This window comes from Zingiber officinale, chromosome 9B (genome assembly GCF_018446385.1).
Source record: "Zingiber officinale cultivar Zhangliang chromosome 9B, Zo_v1.1, whole genome shotgun sequence".
Lineage (NCBI taxonomy): Eukaryota > Viridiplantae > Streptophyta > Magnoliopsida > Zingiberales > Zingiberaceae > Zingiber > Zingiber officinale.
This window is the reverse complement of record NC_056003.1, coordinates 105872728-105897758: the sequence shown is the minus strand read 5'-3', so window position 1 is coordinate 105897758 and position 25031 is coordinate 105872728. Positions and strand designations below refer to the sequence as shown.

Sequence of the window (25031 nt, the reverse complement as noted above, 5' to 3'; positions counted from 1 at the left end):
AGTCAACGCATCAAACTCTTTTCTTCAAACTTCAACTAAATGATTACTCGGATATTTTGGAACGCTCAACGTGACAAATTTGGGACCTCTAGTAGAATTTTTTATTTTTTTTTGGGTCAAAAAAAGAAGAAAAAATTCTGGTCGATTCGTTTGTTAAATTCTACATGAAAAGGATCAAGAGAGGAAGAATTAATGTCGAGCGTCGACTATGACGCTGAGCCACTTGAGCGATGCGTCGCACGTGGGCTAGGCCCCAGCCCACTTGTAGTCCACAGGTGGTCAGTGAATTTCTAACAAATAATTATTTGGCGATATTTGATGGCCGTTTTTTTTTCAGTTAATCAAGATATCTGAGCTTGGATCCAATTAATTCGGAAAATGGACGATCCGACTCCGTAAATAGATCATCAGGTAAATCCAAGAAGTATAACCGACTCCGTAGACAAATGAATCCTAATATAAATCTAAGAGATTAACCAATGGTTCAAATTCCACGGAGACAAGGGATCGGATCCTGTGGACCGTAAAATACGATTCAGAAGATGGACCACTTCATTCATAGGTTAGAATCTCATGAACCCCACCTATTATATAGATAAGATCCATGGAATTCCATCTATTAACAATCCCCGATCCAAGAACGGATCAAAGGCGGTCCAGAGGATCATAGCTGATCGAACAATGACATTTTGATTGATATTTTTGAGTGACTCAAGTTTTCCCATCCACGAGAGAAAACAAAAAACACCAAAAACAAAAAATTCTGTGTAAACAATAAAAAAAAAATCGAAGAGGCAATTCCCATAGCGTCTTTTCAATCTGAAACAAAAATTCCACAATATGATAACTGAAATAATATATATCAGTTAACAAGGAACCAAGCACTTAATTTCAACATACTTGTTATGCTGACTAGACAAGCTACGTAAAAGAAAAACTAATGATGTGATATCATTTACATAATTGCTCGATTGATTTTGAAATTTGGTGCTCTGAAAAATGCAGGGTGACAGAAAACAATTGCGATCTGCCAAGAACTCAAAAATTATATAAAAGAATAGCGTCCTAGTTACATTTTTTCCTAAAAGGCATCGGGTCGGTGAACTGACATGTTAGTTACGAGAAAATAGACTGACCTAGGTTTCTCGATATTCAGATACACTGGTCGGTGGCGGCTCCGCTTTTCTTTAGAAGTTCAACTTCAATTCTGAAAGGTCATCCATTGGAATTTCTAGGCCGACGAGATCATGATCTTGTAGAGCTTCTTCATCAACATTCAACCACGATGCAATATCCTGACCTTGTCCGCCCAGACCTTCGGCAACATCTAGTTCGTCCATAGGGTCTATCCCGTTTAGTGGTAGATTTGTGAAGATACCGTCATCAAATTCTTTAGATGAATCGGGAGCCCTATTACTTGAAGTTTGCAATTCAACTTCTTGATCAAATTTGGCAATAGAACTGTTGACCATCTCAAACGCTTCTCGTAATGCTGGTGAAGTAACATTGTCCGTCTCTGTGACTCTGCCAAGCCCGTTTCCTGAAGTTGACAACTGAGCTATCTTCTGCTTAGGTTTTGTCTTCAGTTTGCGTTCGCCTCTACCGCTGCTTAATGATGGACGACCAGCTTTAGCAGTGGAGCTTCTTCCTGATGGATCTTTATTCTGCTCCTGGTCTCGTTCAGCCTTTTTCCATTTCGTACTAGTTGCAAGAGAATGGGTATGAGTGGATAGGGATCTAGAAGCAACACCCGTGACGTCGTCTAGAAGCACTTCCTTCTTCCTCTTACTAACTGAATGCTCACCCATCTGAGGTATACTTCGATAGGGATCTGATGGACCCCGATCCATCTTATTACCAAGTCCAGATCTTGCAGCCATCACCCCTGGAATCCACATAGCATAGTCCAAATCTATCACCAGCGTTCCAACAATATTAAAGGAAAATAAAAATTCATGACAAATTAGTGCAGGAAGTTAAGATCAAAATGTTTGTATTTAGCTCATCAGTTGTCTGTAAGGATGATAGATGCTACGCTACATTATGCACTTTACATTCATTGGCAGCAAAAGGTGAAACTGTCACCTCGGCAGCCCCTACAAAGTGGCCCCTCAATGTCTAAAAGGGAGGTAGATAATGGTGGGCTTCACCCAACAACAGCGGCACATGCAACGAAGGGTTGAGGCAACCGGCGGATGTGGAATTCCGCACCCTCTGGGAATCGGCCCCAAGCCTATTGGCAGCAACTCTGTTGCATGTACCAACTGTGCGGGGGCTATGTACTTTACATTCATGACCAACAAGAGAAATGCAAATATTGCATTAATACCATATAGAAACACTTGTAGATAATTAAAAGGACAAATGTCAAAAAACTATATATTTAGCTAGGCCAGTCAGACCAAAGGTAAGGCTCAAATTGGGATTGTTATGGTATGGTTTATTTGTGAAAGGATTAGAGTTACCAGACTGCATGCTTAGGACAAACTGGAAATGCTTGATAAGATGTCAGACCATCCTTCTGCCACTAAAGTGATGCATCAAATGATGCACTCTAAATCCACCTTACCGGGCATGCTAACTAGAGAGTAAACTAAAGCAGTATTATTTAGCCTACTGAGATTACTCTCAATGTATCATGTACAAAGATAAAATGAAAAATGATATGAAACATGTTCAGAAAAAAATGCAACATACAAGAGCCGGCTTATTACGTCATGAAACACTGCAGATAGACACCTAACAATGTTTCTGTTTGATGGAAAATAATGCAAGCATACCTGATTGCCGAACACCAAATTGCTCACTGCGCAAATCCACATAATTAACAGAACCAAATCCATCAGAATGTCCAGTGTCAATGTTGTTTGGAGGCCCTGACAAGAGGACATCCTGCAAAGGAGATTCACTGAAGCAACTTCGACCAGTTTTCTCAAATATATGGCATCTCTCCAGTGTTCGTTTACCAAAGGCCATTGCAAGTTGTTTTGCAACCTTTGTAACACCAGTCTTATGATTTGAACTACCTCGACCACCCTATCATAGACAACATATCAGTTAACTCCAGATAATATCTCACTAAGATGGATCGAGGGGGGGGGCACTGCATGTAATCTACAAATACTAATCTTTTTGAAATAAAAAAATAAAAAAGGGCAGCCCGGTGCACGAAGCTCCCGCCATGCGGGGTCCCGGGAAAGGATTCATTGTACGCAGTCTTACCTTGCTTTTTGCAAGAGGCTGTTTGCCTGTTTCTAGGATTCGAACCCGTGACCTTTTGGTCACAAAGCAACAACTTTACCGTTGTGTCAAGGCTCCCCTTCAAAAATGTTGCTAAACGATAAGCTAACATGCAGGAACAATAAGTTATCACAAAAGAAATTCTAAGAAAACTAGTCAGAGGAGCTTATAGTTGACAGTATCATAGACACATTACAAGGTAAAAATAGCATTAGATTGTACTGAAATGAAGCTCATATGGCACAACAAGAGACTGTGATATTTCCTTCAGAGAAACAATCTGCATAAAGAAATTGTGGCAAGCCTAAATAAAATCTATCAACTTGAACTCAAATCAAGATCAGACACAAGATCCTCATCTAACAGTGCTAGTCACAACATAACCATTTGGAATCAGCTATATAATCCTATCCCTCCATTGAGATCATTATATAATTGGGAATATTCAAATCAATTAAATTACTTCTTTTACATTCAGTAATATGTTATTTGGTCTCCCTCCATCTCTTACGTCTCCCTTCAACTCTTCAAACTATGCCTATTATCTCAACCTATTTTCCATCTCTTCATCTATTGGACCTGCTACTAATTGCTCATTGATATTAAAGGTTTTATTTTATGTTTTGAATAACTACACACTTCCAATATTCTCATCTGCTACATTAATGTTTTTTATATTTTGTTTTGTAATCTGGAAACAGCCTCTTGCAAAAAACAAGGTAAGGCTGCGAACAATGGATCCTTCCACAGGACCCCGCATGGCGAGAGCTTCATGCACCGGGCTGCCCAAACAAAAAAAAATATTTTGTTTTGTAATGGTCCAACACTTCTATCAATGACCCACTACTAATTGCTCATTGATATTAATGGTTTTATTTTATATTTTGACTAACTCCACACTTCCAGTATTCTCATCTGCTACATTAATGTTTTTTATATTTTGTTTTGCAATGGTCCAACACTTCGATCAATAAAGTATTGCATGTAGTACTACAGTCGTAAAGAACTTATCTTCTAACCTAAGTGGCACTTGCCAATCATACATACTTTAGAGGCACCTCTCCATTTCGACAAATGAATCTTTATCTATTGATGATATATTCATAAAAGCCCTTATTGTCGAATAATAAATCTAAGATATTCAAACTTTTGACACAAAGATTTCAGGTTCATCTATCTTATCTAGTTCAACAATTCTTTTCTTCTTAATAAAATCACATTTAATAGATTTAGAATTCATTCTTCTTATCTTAAAAAAAAAATATATAGCTCTGAATTCTTTTATTTTTTCCAAAAATCTAATCTTCAAATTTAATCTAATAACTCTCAGCAATTATCAGTATATCATCTGCATAACATATATGGAGCTTTATCTATAAAAAAAAAAAGGCAACCCGATGCACGAAGCACTTGCCATGCGGGGTCCCGGGAAGGATGCATTGTACACAACCTTACCCTGCTTTTTGTAAGAGATTGTTTCTAGAATTCGAACCCGTGACCTTTTGGTCACAAAGCATATGGAGCTTTATCTATAATTATAGAAAATCCATTTTTCACTCTTAGTATCTCTAATGCTAATAACAATGTTATCGTGCATATAAAAAATGAGATTGCAGTAGTATAGAGAAACTTGTGCTAAAATAGATGGTTATGGGAAAAGCCAAAATACTACAAAATCCAAGTAAACACATTGTTCTAATTACCATTAGCTTTTTGTATGCCATCTCAACTAGTTTGTCCATTGCAAGCTGCTCGAGTTTTCTGTCAATTGAAAAAATTCAAAACTTTTAGTCATGGCAGATGAAAAACTAGATTGTAACAAGAAAGGCATAATGTTGTAACCAAACCTCTCTTCAATTTCTTTAGCATCCTGAATTGCTTTCTCTAATTTGCTCAGCTGATCTTTCTTTTGCCTCACCTATTAAAGAAACTCAAAGTCAGAATAATAACTATTGTCAACCAAAAGAACAAAGAATTAAAGAAAGTCTTGGTGTGTCAATATATAAAGAAAAGTGCATTGACCAATAAATAAATTTTGATAAAAGCATGGCTATGCAATCTCTAAGCTTTTCGACAAAACAACCATTATTCTTATCATCCACATGCATGAGGAGGTGGTCCAAAATATCTGCATTCCCAAAATCTAGGATCTGTGATCCATAATCATTTGCGAAATAAATATATTCCAATCATACCTGTTGTAGCAGCCTCATCTGAAGTTCTGAAATGACCTTGTCAATTTCTCCATCCACGCCTTCAGAAAGATCTGGCTGTACAGATATAACAGGAAAAGTCAGTTTTATTAACAAATACGACTTGCTATAATTTCAAAGAACAATCCCACAAATTCAATATGCTTCAAAAGGGTGAGTAAAGATGTATCATTCCAAAAAGTTTCTACTAGAGGTAATATCATAAAATATGTAAAGAACTGGAGAAACTTAGGCTGTTTATAATGTGGCCAATAGTCTTCATTAAGCTCCAGCTTCAAAAACAGTAGCAACAAGTCGTATACTTCAAATACAATAAATATTACCTAAGAATCTCTCTACATTTAGGTATTAATTCAGGTTCATTTTGCATTCTAAATGGCTGCTTACCAAAGAATATTTTGGCCAGATTGCTAGACTATACAACAGTGACGGGAACCAGACTTAAAGGAAATCCTCCAAATCTTGGGTAGCCAGACCAATTCAAATGGTTTCTACATGACTGGAGATATTGAGGACTTAGACGGGTTCTGTTGTTATCAAGAGTGCAAGTGATTGTGGGTAACTTCTTTGAGATCCTAAGGTTGGGTTGAAGACTTAAAATGAGTTATTCTGGAAACTAGTTCTCATTTATCTTGTTGTCTAGAATCTGAATTGGGAAAAAAGAACATTTCCTTGAATTCTTACATCTGAATATCAAGATGCACATCTGTCGTTTATTCTGACAAATTTAAGATTGAAAGAATGGGTTGCCTTGGGTTATTCTCCTATGTGTCACAGGCCCAGATGGAAGTTGCCATACCAGTCCTTGAGCTAGAGAGATCAAGGTGATCCTAGAAATAATTCTCTTGTTTTGGCTAAAATTGTGTATTTGAAAGATGAGGAAATTTCACTTTGCCCTCCAATAGATCTGGACTTTTCCATTGTACTCGCTGAACATAAATAAATTACCTTTTATCCCCAAAAATTTGAAAACTGTCCACTTTGGCCCTCCTTCTGTTGGACTTTGACAGGTCAACCATGTGGTTAACATCAACTCTGTCACCCATTGAGAAGATGAGGAAGCACTCAAAGGTATCAAAAATCATTTCACATTACCCTTCCAATTTTTTTGAAAACCATTTTGCTTCACCGTCATAAATTTCTGATACCATTTCATTTAACCCTGCCAAATTTTGATGGTTTTTTACACTTTATCCCCACACTTGTGTAGACAATTTCACTCTGCCATTGACCACTTTCTTAACCTAACAAAGTTTGGTGGAGGTGACAGAGTGAAACAATTTCAAAAGTCTAGGGGTAGATGTCAGTTATTAAATTCCAAAAGGTCAAGTGATAAAGTGGAATACTCTCAAAGAAGATATTCCTTAAGCTCATATATTTGGGCACAGTGTTTAACATCTTCCTTATTCTAATAATTTTGGACTAGTTCTACAACAGGTGAAATCTGTCACCTTGGCAACCCCCCCCCCCCCCCCAACGAATGCCCCACACACCATTGGGAGAGAGTAAATCAAAAAACCAAAGTTAACCATCACATGGGAGATTAATTTCTCGGTCTTTGAAGACCAACCCTTGCTCAATTCTGTAAACCTACCATGTGATAACCAACTCGGTTATGCCCTGGAACATTTCATCAGCTTATTATCAGAACAAGTGTTTACATGTTTTCTTTTTAGGTTCTATAGGAAAGTGTCATCCGAGTTCAAACTCCCAAGCATTCCAGGTATCAAATAGATCATTAAAGTCTGCGCTACAATTAACACTACAATTTTAATTAGAAACCCATTTGTTCATATTATTATCATATGTTGTTCACTTATGCCATATCCAATACCATTTTAAATTACTTAGAAAGACCCCATTGTAACTAATTGTGTGCATAGATCAATCAATGGCCAAGTGTCTTCTAAAATTGTTGACCTTGCTAGCTTGCAGTATGGCAATGAATTAAGCTTCTAGAGATTCTGAGGCTTGTCTGATGAATTGATTTATCCACATCAAGCTGATTTGAGGGCAATCTTTTGTTTTCTTTGTGCTTTGTATTACAAAGAGTATCCAGATATCAAAACACTTGTTTGCTGGAATTAATGATGTAGATAGACATAAAAACAAATTGACTCAGGGAGGATTGTCAAAAAGTGTATTTAGATAAGGGAAGTAACAGATACGCTAAAATAAGAATGGGGATAAAGGCATTAGGCATCATAATTTTTTTTTGTTGGATGACCATTCAATTTCTACTGCTCATAGCAGAAACAACTTTCTACACATTCCGTCTCCATTGCTTCTCATAGCATTCATATCCTTAATAAAAAATTAATTCAATAGTTCCCGTCAAGGTTTAAAATCTCGACACGTACTGAGGTTTCAATTCTGGACCGGAATGATACAGTTTTGGTACCGTATCGTGTTGTGCCGGTATAGTTTCAATATTTTTTAAATATAAAATATATAAACTAAAAATAAAAATTTAATCTAAATATTTAAAAAAAATAAAATATATATTGAATTAATAGGCTAGTTTTATTAGAGTTTAATTAAGATTATTTAAATTATACCAGCTAAGAACTGATTAACTTATTAACATAAGTTTTTTTTAATTAAAAGCATTGTTCCTGTTCCGCCTTCATCCCTGCCAGCGAAGGCGAGGCCATCGTGATGCCTCCACGGTGACTACGAGGCCTGCTCGTGGCCTCCATGGCTGCGGCAAGGTCCGTGCATGGCAGCTGCGACGGTCGCAACTCCAACGCGTGGCCTCCGCGGCAGCCGCGATGCCCATGCATGGCCACCGCGATGTGCACGCAACGCCTCCGTGGCCGCGGTACCTCGGGCGTGCTGGTGCTGATTTCAATCAGCAAGCAGCACAATATTTAAACCTTGGTTCCAGTACATATTGCAAAGCAAAAAGAAGTGAATGGAAAGATTTATAGTTGCACCTATGTCATCAACATATGAATATAAACAATATGGAAAAGTCATGTTTAGTTGCTTACCACTGTTTCTGGAAATAAGCCAATACTATGAAGCTCCATCAAGATCCTATCATCGAGAGGTATTTCCTCAAACTGGCATCTATAGGAAGAACTGTTGCCCATTGCCTCAAGCTGAGTGCAATTATTTTTTAGGTAATCAGAAAGATGGGCATTATCAGCTTTTAGCATAGCATTATTTTCCACTAGTGGTTCATGACCAAACAATAAATTTTGGATGTTCACGTGCTTGAAGTTGTTTGAGGCTATAAATCCATCTCCCAGACTTCTTTTATGATTCTTGTAATCAAGCTCCAAGTCATCATCGATAACATGACTGTTAGAATCAGTATAAATATAATCCCTCGAGTACAGAAACAATGTCTCATCTTGGATGTCATTGTCAATCTTTTCAGACTCATCTTCTGAAATAAAGGCTGAGAGAAGCCTTTGTGAGAGGGGAACCATTTTGTGGCACTTTCTCTTAGTCTCTGATCTTCCAACTGATGTTTTGTCAAGTTGTTTCCCATCTGATGAATATGAGGGCCCAAATGTTTTGTTGGTTGGTCGAACTACATCTATTTGCTTACTAGCAAAAGAAGAGTGAGGTGAAGCCACATCACAAACAATCTCAACCTGAAAAGAAAACAATTTAACTGGATGCTTCAATATGATACTGAAGAAAATGTAATCTGAGCCAAAAAATTGTCAATTCAAAATAACAGTAGTATTGCAATACGATATTTATAGAAAATGGCAAACAAATGAAAGACACTCTCTGTGCTTGCAACCCTAAAAGCATCGAGGGTGAGCATTTGCAGGTAAGTGTTTTATTAATGAGTAGAATACAATAAAGTTACACACAACCTGAAAATTAGATGCGGCTAGTAAAATACCTCATGGTTAGCTTCAGGCAAGTTAGATAAACTTGCATCTACCTCCTCAGCAAAATGTATCTGTGAGAAAGGTAGATTCAGTAACAAGAAATTTTTAACCCTAATAAGGACAACAAATGTTGTACATATTGTTGCCAGTAACAAAATAAACACTAACCTGGTGCTTTACATAAGATATTTCCTCCAGTGTCGGAAATGCAAAAATAGGTTCCATTTTTTTCCAGAAACAGCTAGAACACGCATTACCTGCAAAGTGAAAAAAAAATAAAAATAAAATTGAGGGAACAATGAACCATAATGTAAATCCACTTAACACTGAAGCAAAACATGTTTAAGATTAAACCTACCATTAGCATTGCGAGCATCATTTGCAGCTGCTAGTAAATCATCACGATCATCAATTGATGCTCCTACACAAATTAATCAAATTAGAAGACCAGATGAAGATAATAAATGGAAAACACCAGATAGTCGCTAAATGGCACCAAATATGGAACCTGCTGATTCTGAGGAAATCATTATTTGAGGACGTGCATAAGCCTTTCGGTCAGACATTTTCTTTGAAGGAGGGCGGCCTATCCTACTGCATGCAGAAATGGTACAAATTTAATACTAAATGAATTCACAAGTAAAAAGTAGGAGAAATATTTTCATTCCTTAACAAACTAAGTCTTAAACCTTTCACTCCTTTCAGGACCTATCTTTTTGTTCTTGAGTGGCTTAGTTGTATCAATACTTTCCATTTTTTCCTTTGCCAAAGGTAAACAAGCTTTTGATTGTACTGAGCTTCTTCCACTCCTCCCCTGTCTCCTAACTCCATCTCCAATCTCTTCTTTCGGAGGAGTCTTGTTCTTCTTTGTAGGCAAAAGAAAACTTGATGTCTTAAGCGAAGTTTGTGCACCATCCTCTAGCTCAAAACTATCATTTCCCTTATCCTTGAACTTGCTTTCAACAGCAGCTGATTCCTCACTTTCTGACAACACAGAAGGGGAAAGGACATTATCGAGTTTCAGTTTACTGGACATGACCCTAGGAACTAAAAGCCCACTAGTGTCCATTGTTGTCATTCTGACTCCAGCCTCAGGAGTTACGTATCCTTCAGTTAAAAATTGAGCTTCATCCAAATTGGAGACAGGAGAAACAACATTAACTCTTCTCGTCCTAGAGATCTTTTGTGGCCGCTGACCACCCCATTGAGTTACAGGGGGAGATGATGACTCATTAGGCACAGGTCGTTTGCGATTGGTCACGGTTGCAGACTGAACTTTGTTCGCGCCAGAAGCCTGTTCCCACCCATCCATGTTTCCAGATGAGCGAAGAAAACTGGGTGATGCATTCACTGAAGCACCTGAAACAGTCCTAGGTCCCCTTGATGCTTTTCCTTTTACCAAAGGACTTTGATTTCCAGCTTGAGCATCCTCATGAACATTTAGCCTGATGTCATGATACACCAAGTTAAACTTGCTGGATACCAAAAAAGGGGATCGGAAGTAAACAAAAGAAGATTTTTCTTAAAAAGACAGCCACTGCCTTCTTCCAAAAATCCTTAAGCATAAAATTAATATAGAAACAACTCTCTTCTGAGAAATGATATGATATTGAAACATACTTATTGCCTCCTTTAAGCAGCATTCGTTCATTGTCGAATCCACTAGAAAATTCTCGTCTTTCGTTAGGAACAGAACCACCATCTAGATCAATCTTAGGTGTGCCACGAGAGTTAGCAACACTAGGCTGCGAACAACCATCCATCTTGTTGTTTACTGTGGTTCCACTAGACAAACCAGGTCTGCGGGATTAAATTCAAGAAATTGTTAAGTTTTCTAAATCCTCCTAAAAAGATCAATTAAATTATGTAAATAATGATAAAGAATAATATTATTATTTAGCATGAATAGAATTTGAAACTTATTTGATGCAAAAATTCATTGCTTTTTATCAATTTAAACTCAAAAGAAGAAACCCATCCCAATTTCTTAGTCTCAAAAAATAAACAGAAAAATATATGTAAATAATAAAAAAGCAAGCAAATACGACCTCAATTTTCATCATGTTAGCTAAATCTCACCATGCTTCTAAGACATTCTTTTAGATCAGTTACTCTAATAGCTAGAACCATTGTAACTAGGATTGTCAAACATGAACTTTTAGCCCTTCCCAAGGTTTTAAGCTCTTTACCATTCAGAAGTAAAACGTTATATAATTAAGAAAACAACATAAATCTAAAGTACAAATTAGCTAAGCTTCATTTATGTACTGACAGAAGAGACAATAAGACACAATATAGAAATTGTATATTTTGCTTAATGTTGTAGCTTGAAACACGTGAAGGAATAAATGTTAAACTAGAATCTTGGCACAAAATACTAGAAGGGAAAGGTTTTAGGTTTAGTACAATAAAGACAGAGTATATGGAATTTAAGTTTAGCAATATTATACGTAATGAGATAATTGTTAAGATAAGAGATGACGAGTTGCCTAGAACTAAGAGTTTTAGATATTTAGGATTATCTTTGTAACACGATGGAGGGATTGAGAGAGAAGTCTTACATAGAATACAAGCAAGATGGTTGAAATGGAGGAAAGCGTCGACTGTTTTATGTGATCGTAAAGTAATTCTAAAATTTAAAGGAAAGTTCTATAAAACTTCAGTTAGACCTACTATGTTATATGGAATTGAATGTTGGGCCGAGCACATGAGCAGAAGATGAGAATTATAGAGATGAGAATGTTAAGCTGAATGTATGGACATACGAGAATATACAGAATAAGAAATTAGAGCATTAGATAAAAAGTCAGAACCACATCTATTGCGGGAAAACTCCAAGAAACGCGTTTAAGATGGTACGGGTATGTACTTAGACGACTAATAAATACTTCAGATAAGCGATGTGAAACTATGACAAACAGGCACATCAAACGAAGAAAACCAAAAAAATCTTTGTTAGCAACAATAAAATAAGATAAAATTTATTTAAATATAGATGATATAGTAATGGATAGGACCCAATGGGTGGAATATGTGAATGTTGTTGTTGTAGCTCAAAACAATTTCTCGCTACAAACTTATATCCAAACAGGCAAAACTATTGAAAGATTACAAGAAAACCTATATAGAATACAAACTTTCTCGCTGTGAACTTTTTGAAAGATTACAATACACGATCAGAAATGAAACATATAATTTGCAAGAAAACCTGAAATGAAAAACATGAATGGCGTACATATCAATTAGTCCCCAGAGAAATTAAAGAAAGAAAGAAAGAAAAAAAAACTAAAATTTTGTAGCTTCTTAAACAATTGCAAAAAAGTTTAAAATTGCAATAAGTCCCTTGTCTAGGTAACCAATGCAAGAAAAATGAACACATTATGCACTGCGAAAGAATTTGTTAGATAGTTTGCCTTTTACAAACTGTAAGTTTCTTCTCTAGATAAAATATGTACAAGGGAATAACTTAAATTCAGATACCAAACTACATAAGATAAAATGAGTAAAACTTTCAAGTCATTTAGCAGTGTTGTGGATTTCAATGTGCATATTACTCCTAATGAAAATCACAGATAAATTGGTTAACTTACTGAGAACTACATCTAGTACAGAATCAAGTAGGCAAAGAACCTTTGCATTAAAATTCAAAATGACTACTTCCTTGAGTGGTTGACTCTTTATGTTTGAGACTTTGATTGGACTCTTGTAAGCAAAGTTACTCTATATCAGCAAGAAATTGTATGCTTACTCTTGTTAGCTGACTAACATAAATCAGTTTTGAAGAGACCAACATATAGCACTAGGCCTTCCTGTCTCAATTTATAAAGGATGTTAAGCTTACAAAATGATGAAAGGATTTACAGGACATCCTCTGTGATAATACCTGAATGCAATGCCATCAGATGACCGCATACGGGATTCATTGCTAGGTCTCTGTTGTATTGACTTAATCTCTCTATCACTTTCCATCACTCTATTAAGGCCAACAGAACGTTTTCTTTTCATTTTTTTGTCCCATCCATCACCCATTGGGGGGAGTCCACACATCTTGTCTTCTGAAGGAACAGTTCCTCCATTACAACCCCGATGCATAGTTTTATCCTTCTCAAAGAGCACATTTCTGTCCTTCTCCACCACACCTTGCCTTGGCGGAATCGCACCACGAACTTCTGACTGATGGACAAAAGGAATAAACTGTCATTATCTATCTATCACAAGTCAGATCTTCATACTAGAGTTTCACAAAAGCAGAATAGATGATAAAAAATGTGTAATCACCATAATTGTTTTTAGATGTAGATAAAAGAGGTGCATTATTAGTGTGATATTAGACACTTAAAGCATCATAACAAGAGAATCAAAATTAAGTTTTAGCAAGTGCAAGTCTTCAGAAGAACTCTAGCCAATGATGTCTGACAAGTTTGTGGATAAGGCATTTAAAACATTCAAGTCCAATTAATTATCATTTTTAAATTTTAAGAAGTGAGAAAGTCAGTAGCTTAGATCAAGAAAACATTTTGAGAAGAAACACAAACCCGTACTTCCGCCATTGAGGAACGAATCCTCTTGTTAGGTACTGCATTCTTTCTGTCCTCCAGTCTAGGACTTGCAAGTTCAGTTGGGCTTTGATGAGTCTGACTTCCCATCTTCACTGGGTTTGATGTGCCTGACTTGTCATTTGACTGATCTGTTCTTTGTCGTCTCCGTGAAACTAAATTGCGATACCTGTCCAACTTCACAACCGAATCATGCAACAACTTTGATCTCTCCCTGGTAAAAGCATAGTTAAGTCTCACTGATAGCAACCATCATTCTATCTTACAGAATTAAAGTAGTTATTCAACCTTGAATGAACAGTTTGGTGCATTAACAAGCTACCATGCTAAATATACAATAGATATGGTGGTTGAATGTTAATTGTATATTTTAAAATAATTTCAGTCCAAACTATTTGCATCTATAGTCTAAAGTAGTACAAGGTTTGCACAAACTATCTACTTAGACATGCAAGATATGCATGGACAGGCTGCGAGATAAACTATCTGACTGCCAACTGATGAAGAATCAGAAGAGTACCGTGCTCTGTTTGATGACTCGTATATATTCCCTTTCAAACGCTTTAGATCCTCTGGTGCAATGGGAGGGATTGGCTTTGACTGTGCAGATCCAAAAGTGTGATCCTCCACTGTAACACCCAAAACTCTTCTTATTTCACCAGTGCGAGAACACTTTTGCTCAACCCATGAAAATATTTCAAATGGTAAATATTGTAACACTGTAGGTATTTCTGATGAAGATGCTGCATTTCTCAAGGTACCAGGACCAGCAAAAAGACTTCGGTTCTCCAGACTCTCGCGGAAGCCGCCAGACCTCTCTAAACCAGGACCTAAATGTGTACCGCGCTGCCCATTTTGATAGGCAGGAGCAAAGTTCGGGCCATCCATACTGCTTGAAGCTGACTCTGTCCTCGTGCTTCCTGCCATTTTCATCCTTGAATCAACCATAAAACGATTACATCCAACTCTTCTTCCTGTGAATGCACACTTTCATCTCCTTCACACCTCTAACATTCCAAGACAAATTCCACAAACCTCAGTCACGATTTCAAAATCTACAACCTGCAAAACCAAGTTGAAGTGCACTCGGTGTTATGAAGATTGAAAAATTGTCCCTTTGGTCCAAATGAAACCTTAACTGTGCTAAGAGAATGAGCATGGAACACACGCAACTTGACAGTTATGGCCTAAAGTAAGGGCTAATACCATCAGCTAACATATAGAAAAAAGAATGAACAATTGATGGAGAAACACAAAAGGAAACCAAACAAGCTCACTATAACTACAAACTAATGGAACTATAACTAGAACCGGTGGAAATCCAACAACTTGAGCCAAATCTTCGAAGCAAAGGCACGAAGTCGACTAGTCAATTTACCTGCACCGAAGCTAAAGCTCGAGGGTGCAAAGATGGAATACACAGAAAAGACAACAATAGAATCAAATCATTAGCTCAACAAAAATAACAAGAACAAGAATAACAAATCTAACAGATCACAGGAGAAAGGAGTATAAGGGGAAGAATGAAGAAGAACCCTAATTGAGGAAGAAGACGCGATCTAGTAGTCCACGAGATACACCAACCTATTGCGACAATTCCAGCGGTAATCCGGTGATCGGCGCGGTCAGCTGCCAGCATTAAGCGATCGGAAGCGATCGGAACGTAATTGGGCGAGACGGTGCCGAAATCGATAGCGAAGCGAAGACCGAAGAGTCCAATCTAAAAGGGGTTCCGACATCGGATAAATATTAAGGCGTATATTAGAACTTAAACGGCAATAATATTTATCGGTAAATATGTTAATTTTTAACGGGAACTTTTAATTTGACCCCTAACATTTGTCAATATCTCATTTGTATTATTCACTCTAGGCTAAGACTCTTACGACTTTACTCTTAGATTCTACCTAAAAGGTCTCATGACAATAAAGATATTATACATTCTTTTAAATTCATGATATTTTTCAAATTTTTTTAGTGTGGAACTTTGATTGAATCTCTAACAATATTTCACTCAAACGAAAAATCACAATTACTCTCATGATCTGAGTCTCTCAGCGTGCATCCAGACAATCTGACCTATTTCGGGTTTTTCCCGCGAGCATCCGGTCACATTGACCTTCTCCGGACCTCCCCACAAGCATTCGATCATCTTAACCTACTCTGAGGCCTTTCTGCAAGCATCCGATCAACCTGACTTGCTTGGGCCAACCCTCAACTTCGTTTAAGGTCATCTCACATGACATCTAGTCTGAACCATAGCTCTGATACAATTCGTTATGATCAAAGGATATTCATATATTTTTACAATGATATAATATTGTTCACTTTAAGTCTAAGTTTTCATGATTTTACTCATGGACCAAAGAATATTCATTTTGACTCTTTATTTGTCGAAAATAAAAATAAGTTCGCTTAAGGTAAATAGGAAAAAAAAATAAAATAATACCATATATTAGCATCTCTTTTTCTAAAAAAATAATATTCAAATGAGCGTACCCTTTATGATTTTATTTGGAAAATAACTTTGCATTGAATATTGTCAAACTACTACATATTGTAAAAGTTACATACTAGCCTTCTGCCCTCTTAATCCTTGTAGAAGTTACGTACTAGATTCTATATTAGTTATTGTAAGGATAGTTTCTCCAATTGACATAAAGTTACTTTAACCTACTCAAATCTTGTTAGTCGCTTTAACCAGTTCTAGTCGACTTGTGTAGCTACTATGGCAAGTTTATTATTTCAATAAAAAAATTTTCAGTCGATTAAAGACCTCTTCATTCGACTTAAGTATACTAGAGAAATTAAAATTGTTGTTTCAAACGGTTGACTTTCTAATCAACTCCACAACTCAGTTGATTAAATCTCTCTTCAATCACCTCAACTTAAAACAAAATATAAACACATACGGTCAACTATTAAGTCAATTTTGTACTTAAGTCAATTGAGAATGTTCTTCAACCGAATAAATCTATTTGAGAATGCCAACTTAACACTAGATTAAGTCGTTAATATTTACTTCTTGGACTTTCAATTCACCTATGCGACCTACACACTCGACCCGCGTATCAATTATATAATATAAACCTAATCAAACTTAACCACCACATCGAGACATAATTGCACAAAAAGCAAATATATTGAATTAGTAATAATATAAACATAAATATAATAAAAATACTAATTAAGAACAATGTTTTTAATAACAACTCTCCTAAAATCCTAAAATATAATCACTTGCAATAACCATCAAAGGGTAATGCATGATAGAATATCGTGGGATTAATAATATGATGGATGACATAACTGAAGTTAGATCTTAGAAGAATCATAAGTTGAAGGAAGAAGAACATACAAATGAGGTTGAGGCCTCTTCAAATGATTCAACCAAAACATGTGGAATTGTCTAATCAACGGTTCCCCTAGAGTCGGTCCCACGAATATAGAGGAAGATAAATACAAATACAAAACTAAAAAGGCATGTGATCCAGTACATTTTACTTCGTGAAAGAAGAAGATGTTGATCACAAACAAACAAACAAAAACATAAAAGAGAAATTTTAAAAATGACAATCGAATCCTTTTTTCAAAGTTGAACTTGGCCTTAAGATGGTTGTTTTGTTCGGGCTCACTCAATTTTAGTGGGAATAGGTGAAATTGTCTTGAGATGTAATGCGGCTCAACCCAACTGAAGAAATAATCAACTCGATTTGCTTGGTTTGGTTTGATATATCGATCGGAGAAGTCAAATGATACAATTCAATTTGAACCATTTTGGAGCCTTAGAGTTCTGATTTAATTTCACTTAGAACTTAGCGAGATGTCTTTTGTGCTTAGGTGAGCTTTGAGGCCGACCCAATCATCCAATGACCTCAGATTTGGTGAAAAAATAATGCCACTGAATCCAGAAATTATTTTCGTAGACTAATTTCTGAAATGAAAAATTAATATCTAACTTATATAAGAGTTGAGTTTACGAACGTGAATACATGAACGTTAACTGGAGTTCACGCGCACTGAGAGAGAATACGAGAGTCAGGCTAGTGGCAAAGCAAAAGCAAGCCTAGCTCGTGTGGCCAACTCGAGCTCATAGACTAAGCTAGATCAGCATGGTTCATGATTCTATTCAGAAGCTGAGTTAGATAGGATCAGTGACAAGGACAATAACGTTGATGGAGAGAGGATTGGGAGTCAGTACTAGACCCGACCCCGGGCGGAGTCTGGCCCGGACCCGGCCCGGGCCCGTAACCGGGTCAACGGGTCGGTTGCCCGTTGACCCGGTTCATTGGGTGTAAAAACCGGCGAACCGCCAGTTAACCGGCGGGTTGAAACGGCGGTTCAGCCGCAAAATTTTTTTTTTTTTTTTAAACGGTTTGAACCGCCGGTTAACCGGCGGTTCGTAGCCGTTGAGAGGGTTTTTTAGGTATTTTTTTCAACAGTTAAGATCATTTGACCGTTTTTTGATCAATGGCTATGATTTAGTGTTCGTTACTATCAAAACTCTATAAATAGAGAGCTTATTTCATCATTTTTCACACACATCTTCTCTACTCTTAATCTCATTTTCGTATTCTCTAATCTCTACACGCTTTCGTTTTCAATTTTCAATTACAATGGAAGGAGACCGCGGAGGTGCATCATCTCGAGCTCGGAAGGGAAAGCAAATAATGAATCCGCGGGAGGAGGACCCCAACATTCAATCCACCGATGATGAGATCGAGCATCTTCCGAATCCGACACCCGACACACAAGGAAGTACCGATGCAATTACTTCTAAGGTTCGGGAATTACTTCCTCCTCTAAAGTCTTCTATTTTTACTAAACATTTTGAGAAGGTCACTCTTCCGTCGGGAGAAATGCGTGCAAAATGTAAGCACTGCAATGCTTCCTACAAATTCCAAGCCGGCGGCGGCTATGAAACGACATGTAGAAACGAAGCACCCGACGGAATATGGACTCGACCGTTCTCAAACACAATTATCAAGATTTTCTTCAACTAGCGGTAGTACCGATTCCGGTTTATTTTTATATTCGGATAATAAATTAAGAAAATCATTAGCTAAATTTGTTTCCGTAGAACATCTTTCTTTTAGTTTTGGATCTAAATGCATATTTGAAGATTTTTGTAAAGAATCTCTTAATCCATGTGCTAAACGTGTTCCTAGGACTACACTTACTCGTACAATTAAAAAATTAGTAAAACAAGGAAAAAAGAATTTAATTGATGAATTTAGTAAATTAGATAATAAAGTTTCTTTATGTTCGATATTTGGAGTGATCATTGGCAAACACATTCGTATATGGGTGTGACTTGCCATTGGATCGATAACTCTTGGAACCTCCAAAAAGATTATTAGCTTATAGAGTTTTGATGAATCACATAATGCTCATAATATCGCACAATTATTATGTTTAATTTTAGAAGAATATGGTTTAACTCATAAAATATTTTCAATATCATTAGATAATGCTAGTTCTAATACCGCTTGTATAGATGATCTAAAATTTGTTTGTCAACCTATTATTGGAGGTTTATTTTTTCATATTCGTTGTGTATGCCATGTTTTAAATTTATGTGTTCAAGATGGTTTAAAAATTTTAGAAAGTTATATTAAACCAATTAGAATTGCAATTTCTTATTTATGGTCTCATCCATCTATAATGAAACAATGGGGTAGGTTTTGTAAAATTAATGGAATGAGACCTAAAAAATTTCCACGTGATGTACCAACACGTTGGAATTCAACATACTAATTATTACAAGATTCATTTCAATATAAAAAATTATTATGTTCATTTTTTGCACAAAACACTAATACTAATATATATTTATTTTCACAACAATGGAATATTTGTAGTAGTATTTGTGAAATTTTAAAAGTATTTAATGATGCAACCGAACAATTTTCCGGTGTTCATTATCCCACTGCTCAATTAGTTTTAGAAATTTTTTCTAATATAGTATTAGTTTTAAATGAACATATTAATAATGAATCTTTATCTCCTTGCATCTTAGCTATGAAAACTAAATGGGAAAAATATTTTTATTTAATTTCTGAAATTTATTTAATTGCATTTGCTTTAGATCCTAGATTTAAATTAGAAGTTTTACAAGAAATGTTAACTTTATATTATGATACTTTAATTCCAATTAAATATTCTTCTTCCCCTGATCCAGCTAATATTATATATAATGTTAGAATTTATTTATATGATATTTATAATCAATATTATGCAAAATATGGAATACAAGTTAATATTTCTGAAATTCAACAAACTACTAGTAGTAATTTAAAACTTACAAAAGCACAACTCTTATTAAAAGAACGGACAAAACGTCCACGGGGATCCTCAAGTTCCACACAGGAACTTGAGAATTATTTTACGACTTCTTTTGATTTTAATGAAGCAGATAGCGAAAACTTCGATATCTTAAAGTGGTGGTCACAGAAGGCTCAAAGCTTTCCCGTTCTCTCCGTGATCGCAAAAGAAATTTTAGCTTGTCCAGTGTCAACTGTTGCTGTGGAGCAGACGTTCAGTGTCGGCAGCAACATATTAGATGAACGACGATCAACTTTGTCTCCCGACTCATTGGAAGCCCAAACATTACTGGACGATTGGACCAGAGAGAATCCAAGGAATGCAACTTTCAGATGACGAAGTTGAAGATTTTGATACTGAAGGAACAAATACGACAGGAACAGGAAATGGAAGTGAATGAAAATGTAAAAGGATAAAAATGTAAAAGAACTACGTGAGCTTTGATTTCCCTAAAGGGATACGTAGGCAACTTAAATAAATGCAAGCCCTTTTTTTAATAAATTTTAATTTCTAATTTTTAATGTTTAATGTTTAATTTTTAATTTTTAATTTTTAATTTTTATTTTTTTTTAACATATTAATCTTGAACCGTGACGAACCGTGAACCGAACCGTGAACCAGCGGTTCTGAACCGTGAACCGTAACCGTCTTGGACGGTTAAGGTTAAGGGTCGACCTGCCTGGAACCGTCGAATCGGCGGTTCCGAACCGTCGGTTCCGAACCGTGGTCAGGTCTAGTTAGTACTGGAGGATGTGTTGTCACCTCCAGACTTTTGTACTGGGTCAGGAAGGACGGTCCCGTGCACACCTGACACCATAGACAGATCGCATGGGAGCACTAGGATGAGAACCAAGGAACAGGTCTCTGGCACAAACGTTCCAACGCTCAAGTCAGAGTATACTCATTGGAAAAAATGTAAAAAGAGGAACAGTAAAACTATAATAGATGTGTATGTGCGTGCGTCTTTAAACAATGGAAAGGATCTTCTTTTTTATATTGTCTCTCATAACCTCCGTAATAATGAGACGTTAGAGAATGTCAAATGTCAGGATATATCGAATGATGGAGGATATACGATAGATTTCCATTGAATAAAGAAAGGTCCTATGACATGTATTTTAAAGGGTATCAGAATGTTTCCTGTAAAAGGTAGTTAAAACAATTAACTTCATCCAGGCGGAGCCATGTATTCTCCTCCCTTGGCTTTAGCTTGGGTAAGAGGGAAGTCACCTTTAGGTGAGAAAAAGTGGAAAATAGCCCTAGTAGAAAGAAGAGAAGAAAACTCCTTGTCAAATCAGCCCATGGGTTATAAATTTTCAACGCATTGGACTTGGGCACGGACAAATTAAGAAAGAGAAGAAAAATAATAATAATCTCAATTAATTTTATTAATCGATTTAATTTCATAAAAAAATTTTATGGATCATTAAGATAAATCAAAAAATACATACAATCAATGTATATCCCATTTAAAGGAAAAATTTATGCACTCCGGCGATAAAAATTAAAAAAAAAACCACCAATGTAAGAGAGGAGAAAGCAGAATGTAAGAGAGTGTGGATGAAACAAAAAATTAATCAACCCAGGGCTCCGCCATTTACTCGAAAGCCTGCTCTCATCATGGACAAGCGCCCGTGGCAAACAAACTCATCGACCAAACAGTCAATTATTGTCGATGCAAAAGAATGATCGAAAAGCAGCTAGCAAGATCAGAACCCTCGCCGTGACTCATGCCCATTAATTCACACGCATATTTATACAATCCCGCAGCTTTACTCGAATCTGTGCCCTGCCATGGATCACCAAATGGCCGGCACAGCCCGAAGCCGCAGACCTCTCTGCTCTTCCTTCTCCTTCCTCCTCATGATCACGCTCTCTGCGGCGCTGCTATCGCAGAAGCTCCTCTGCACGGCTCTCCTGGACGTCGACTCCCTCGAATGGCGCGATAATAAAGAAGACGAACTCAACGAGGCACAGAGCCACCAAAACTCCCCCAGAGACTACTGCAACCTGTCAGTGGGAGAATGGGTGTTCGATCCGTCCTACCCACTTTACGATCCTGCTTGCCCCTACCTCAGCGTCCAGCTGAGCTGCAGGAGCAATGGAAGGCCTGATTCAGACTTCCAGAGATGGAGGTGGAAGCCAAAGCAATGCTCTGTTCCAAGGTTGATCTATTAATTTCTCTCTCAAAAAAAAAAAAAAGAATTTTGTTTTTTTTTTCAAAATTAACTTTCGGAATTCGTAGATTCGACGCGCTGGACTTCCTTGCGAGGATCAGGAAGAAGAGGATCATGCTGGTGGGAGACTCCATAATGAGGAACCAGTGGGAGTCTCTGGTTTGCCTGGTGGAATCAGTGATCCCTGGCGACATGAAGTCGGTCTCCTCCGACGGCCCCTGTTCTGCCTTCCACGCCATGGTGAGAGACTGCGCAGTAGAGTAGACATCGAGATCGAGCTAATGAGTAAGATACCTCGTTGCAGGAGTTCCAGGCATCCGTGGAGTTCTGTTGGGCGCCGCTTCTGGTAGAGGTGAAGCGAGACGCAGAGAATAGGAGAGTGCTGCAGCTGGACTCGATCGAGGGGAACGCCAAGCACTGGTACGGAGTCGACGTGCTGCTCTTCGATTCAGCTCATTGGTGGACTCACTCCGGCAAATGGAGCTCGTAATCTCTCTCTCCCTCTCTCTCTCTCTCTCTCTCTCTTTTCCTTTTGCCACCGATCGCAAAATGTTGTAGCTAGAAATTGGAATTCGCATGCAGGTGGGATTTGTGCAAGGAAGGGGAGAGGGTGTTGGCCAACCTGAACCCGATGGTCGCCTACGAGAAAGGTCTGACGACATGGGCCGAATGGGTGGACTTGCACTTGGACTCTCGTCGGACGCGAGTCATCTTCAGAAGCGCGTCGCATCGGCACAACAGGGACAAGGGCTGGCAGTGCTACAGGAAAAACGAGCCGGTGGCGGCCTACGTGGGTTACTCGCCGCGAACGCCGGGGCAGCTTGTGGTGTTGAGGGAGGTGCTGAGGAAGATGAGCTTCCCCGTGTACCTGATGGACGTCACCGGCATGTCTGCTCTGCGTGTCGACGGCCACCCTTCGATTTATGGAAAAGGGAAGGGAGGCGGCGGCCCGGCGGCCTCCTCAGACTGCAGCCACTGGTGCTTGCCTGGAGTCCCAGATGCTTGGAATGAGATGCTCTATGCTCTTTTATAGAGGGGAGTGATTGATGTGTGGTGCTTTTAGGTACGTCGTCGATCTCTAGCTGCAACTGTACGAATGATGTTGGCGTATAGCCAGCCGTAGCTCTGTTCACTGTTCTGGAGGGTCTTTTCGAGTGATCGTCGTGTGTTCCAACATAGTTGCTGCCCTATTTGCGATCTTATTTAATTATAATTTAACTGTTTTTAATCGTGAAATGACTGATTGGTTCGTTGTCTTAATTATAATTTATTTACGAGGTTCCAAAATTTATCTAGAAATTAGAGTCAACGCACTTTGTCATTGCATCCGAACTATAATTTAACTGTTGGAACTTTGAATCATTAATTTTAAAAATAAATATTTTTTTATTCGTCTATTAATAAATTTAGAATGCAAATTGCTTTCCCTCCCCCGACACGCGCACCCCCATCCTCTCTCTCCCCTGCAAATGACCATTTTATCCTCTATCTTTATTTGTTTTTTTTTTAAATTTTTTTAATTCATACTTATATATTCATATTTATATATTTTTAATTTTTAATTAATTTTAATTTTTAATTAATTTTATTTTTAATTTTTTTATTCATACTTATTGATCCGGATATGGATGGGGCATAAGAGGAATTAAAGTGAGGTCAGAGGACATTTTGGTCATTTGGGAGGATAAAGCTTTAGGGCTTTTGAGTGCTTTTAAGCGCTGGAGCACAGGAGGTCAGAAAGGGGGGGGGAGGAAAGAAGAGGGGGTTCGCTGGGTTCGCGGGGTTCGTCACCGCCTCACCTCTTCTTCCTCCCTCCTCGCCGTCGGCTGCCGACCTTTCTCCCCTCCTCATGACTCCGCTGCCATACTTCTCCTTCTCCTCACTCGAGTGCCATGGATTCTTCATGCTATCGCAGCCGCTGCCGGAAGCATATCGTCGCCGTCGCCTCCAGTGGTCACCGCCGGCGACTCCTGCGGCTACCGCCTCCGGCCAGCGGGCTTCACCACCAGCGCCGCTGCCTTTGTCCTCTTCTCCTCACACATATCGCCACTCCGTCCAGCGGCTCTCGCAGCCTCGCCGCCGCGTCCGGTGGCTACTGCCACCCTCGGACGCCGCCCTCACCGTTGGCCAACTTATGGCTTTCATGATTCGTGTTGTGCTTTGCGTGTTGTGTGTCGGCCATCGCACCGTTGAGTTATTGATATTGTTCGGGCTGTGGGCCGTTGTAGTGTTCTGACCTACAGGCCATGTCTGGGATCCACGCCACACTACATTCGGAGTCATCGCCCGCATATCCGGCTCCCCGACTGACTCGCATTCATCTGCCTTCTCGGGCCGCGACAGCTCTACCAGCATCGCAGCCAGCTCATCCATCCATCCATCCGAGGGCGCCCCCTGGGCCAGGGTACGTTCTCATACTCGGTATTTGTTTATTTTACTACTATTCTATTATTATCTGGATACTCATACATTTGTGGGATTCGCCTCGAGCACCGAGGTACCAGAGACCGGGGGAACAGTTGACCGGAGGAGGACCTCTGACGATCCGGTCAACGTAGAGGACAGATCATCAACCGGGTCATGGGGATGCGGTCAACCTTCCAGACACGTCACACCGGCAGGTTCATTTTCTCAGCTTCCCGACAGGAACACTTATATATTTTTAAT

At 38.2% G+C, this 25031-nt stretch overlaps 2 protein-coding genes across 3 annotated transcripts; one reads left to right on the top strand and one right to left on the bottom strand.

Annotated features, from left to right (window-relative positions):
* Positions 1–820: 820 nt before the first annotated feature.
* Positions 821–15617, bottom strand: LOC122024705. Of its 2 annotated transcripts, none has more exons than XM_042583375.1 (16): positions 15448–15617; positions 14384–14925; positions 13843–14077; positions 13191–13480; positions 10928–11107; positions 9997–10752; positions 9816–9901; positions 9666–9728; positions 9476–9564; positions 9319–9378; positions 8447–9058; positions 5436–5510; positions 5088–5158; positions 4944–5001; positions 2781–3036; positions 821–1885 (listed from the first exon to the last, which is right to left on the bottom strand). In XM_042583375.1, the coding sequence occupies exons 2-16, from the start codon at positions 14809–14811 to the stop codon at positions 1188–1190; spliced, it is 3957 nt and encodes a 1318-aa protein (XP_042439309.1). In that variant the 5' UTR covers positions 14812–14925; positions 15448–15617; the 3' UTR covers positions 821–1187. The 2 variants fall into 2 exon arrangements, with proteins under 2 accessions (XP_042439309.1, XP_042439310.1); XM_042583376.1 differs by having other exon boundaries at positions 13849–14077.
* Positions 15618–21953: 6336 nt separating this feature from the next.
* Positions 21954–23598, top strand: LOC122024473 (protein trichome birefringence-like 36). The gene is made up of 4 exons (XM_042583109.1): positions 21954–22352; positions 22433–22604; positions 22669–22850; positions 22947–23598. The coding sequence occupies exons 1-4, from the start codon at positions 21982–21984 to the stop codon at positions 23395–23397; spliced, it is 1176 nt and encodes a 391-aa protein (XP_042439043.1). The 5' UTR covers positions 21954–21981; the 3' UTR covers positions 23398–23598.
* The last annotated feature ends 1433 nt before the right edge of the window (positions 23599–25031 follow it).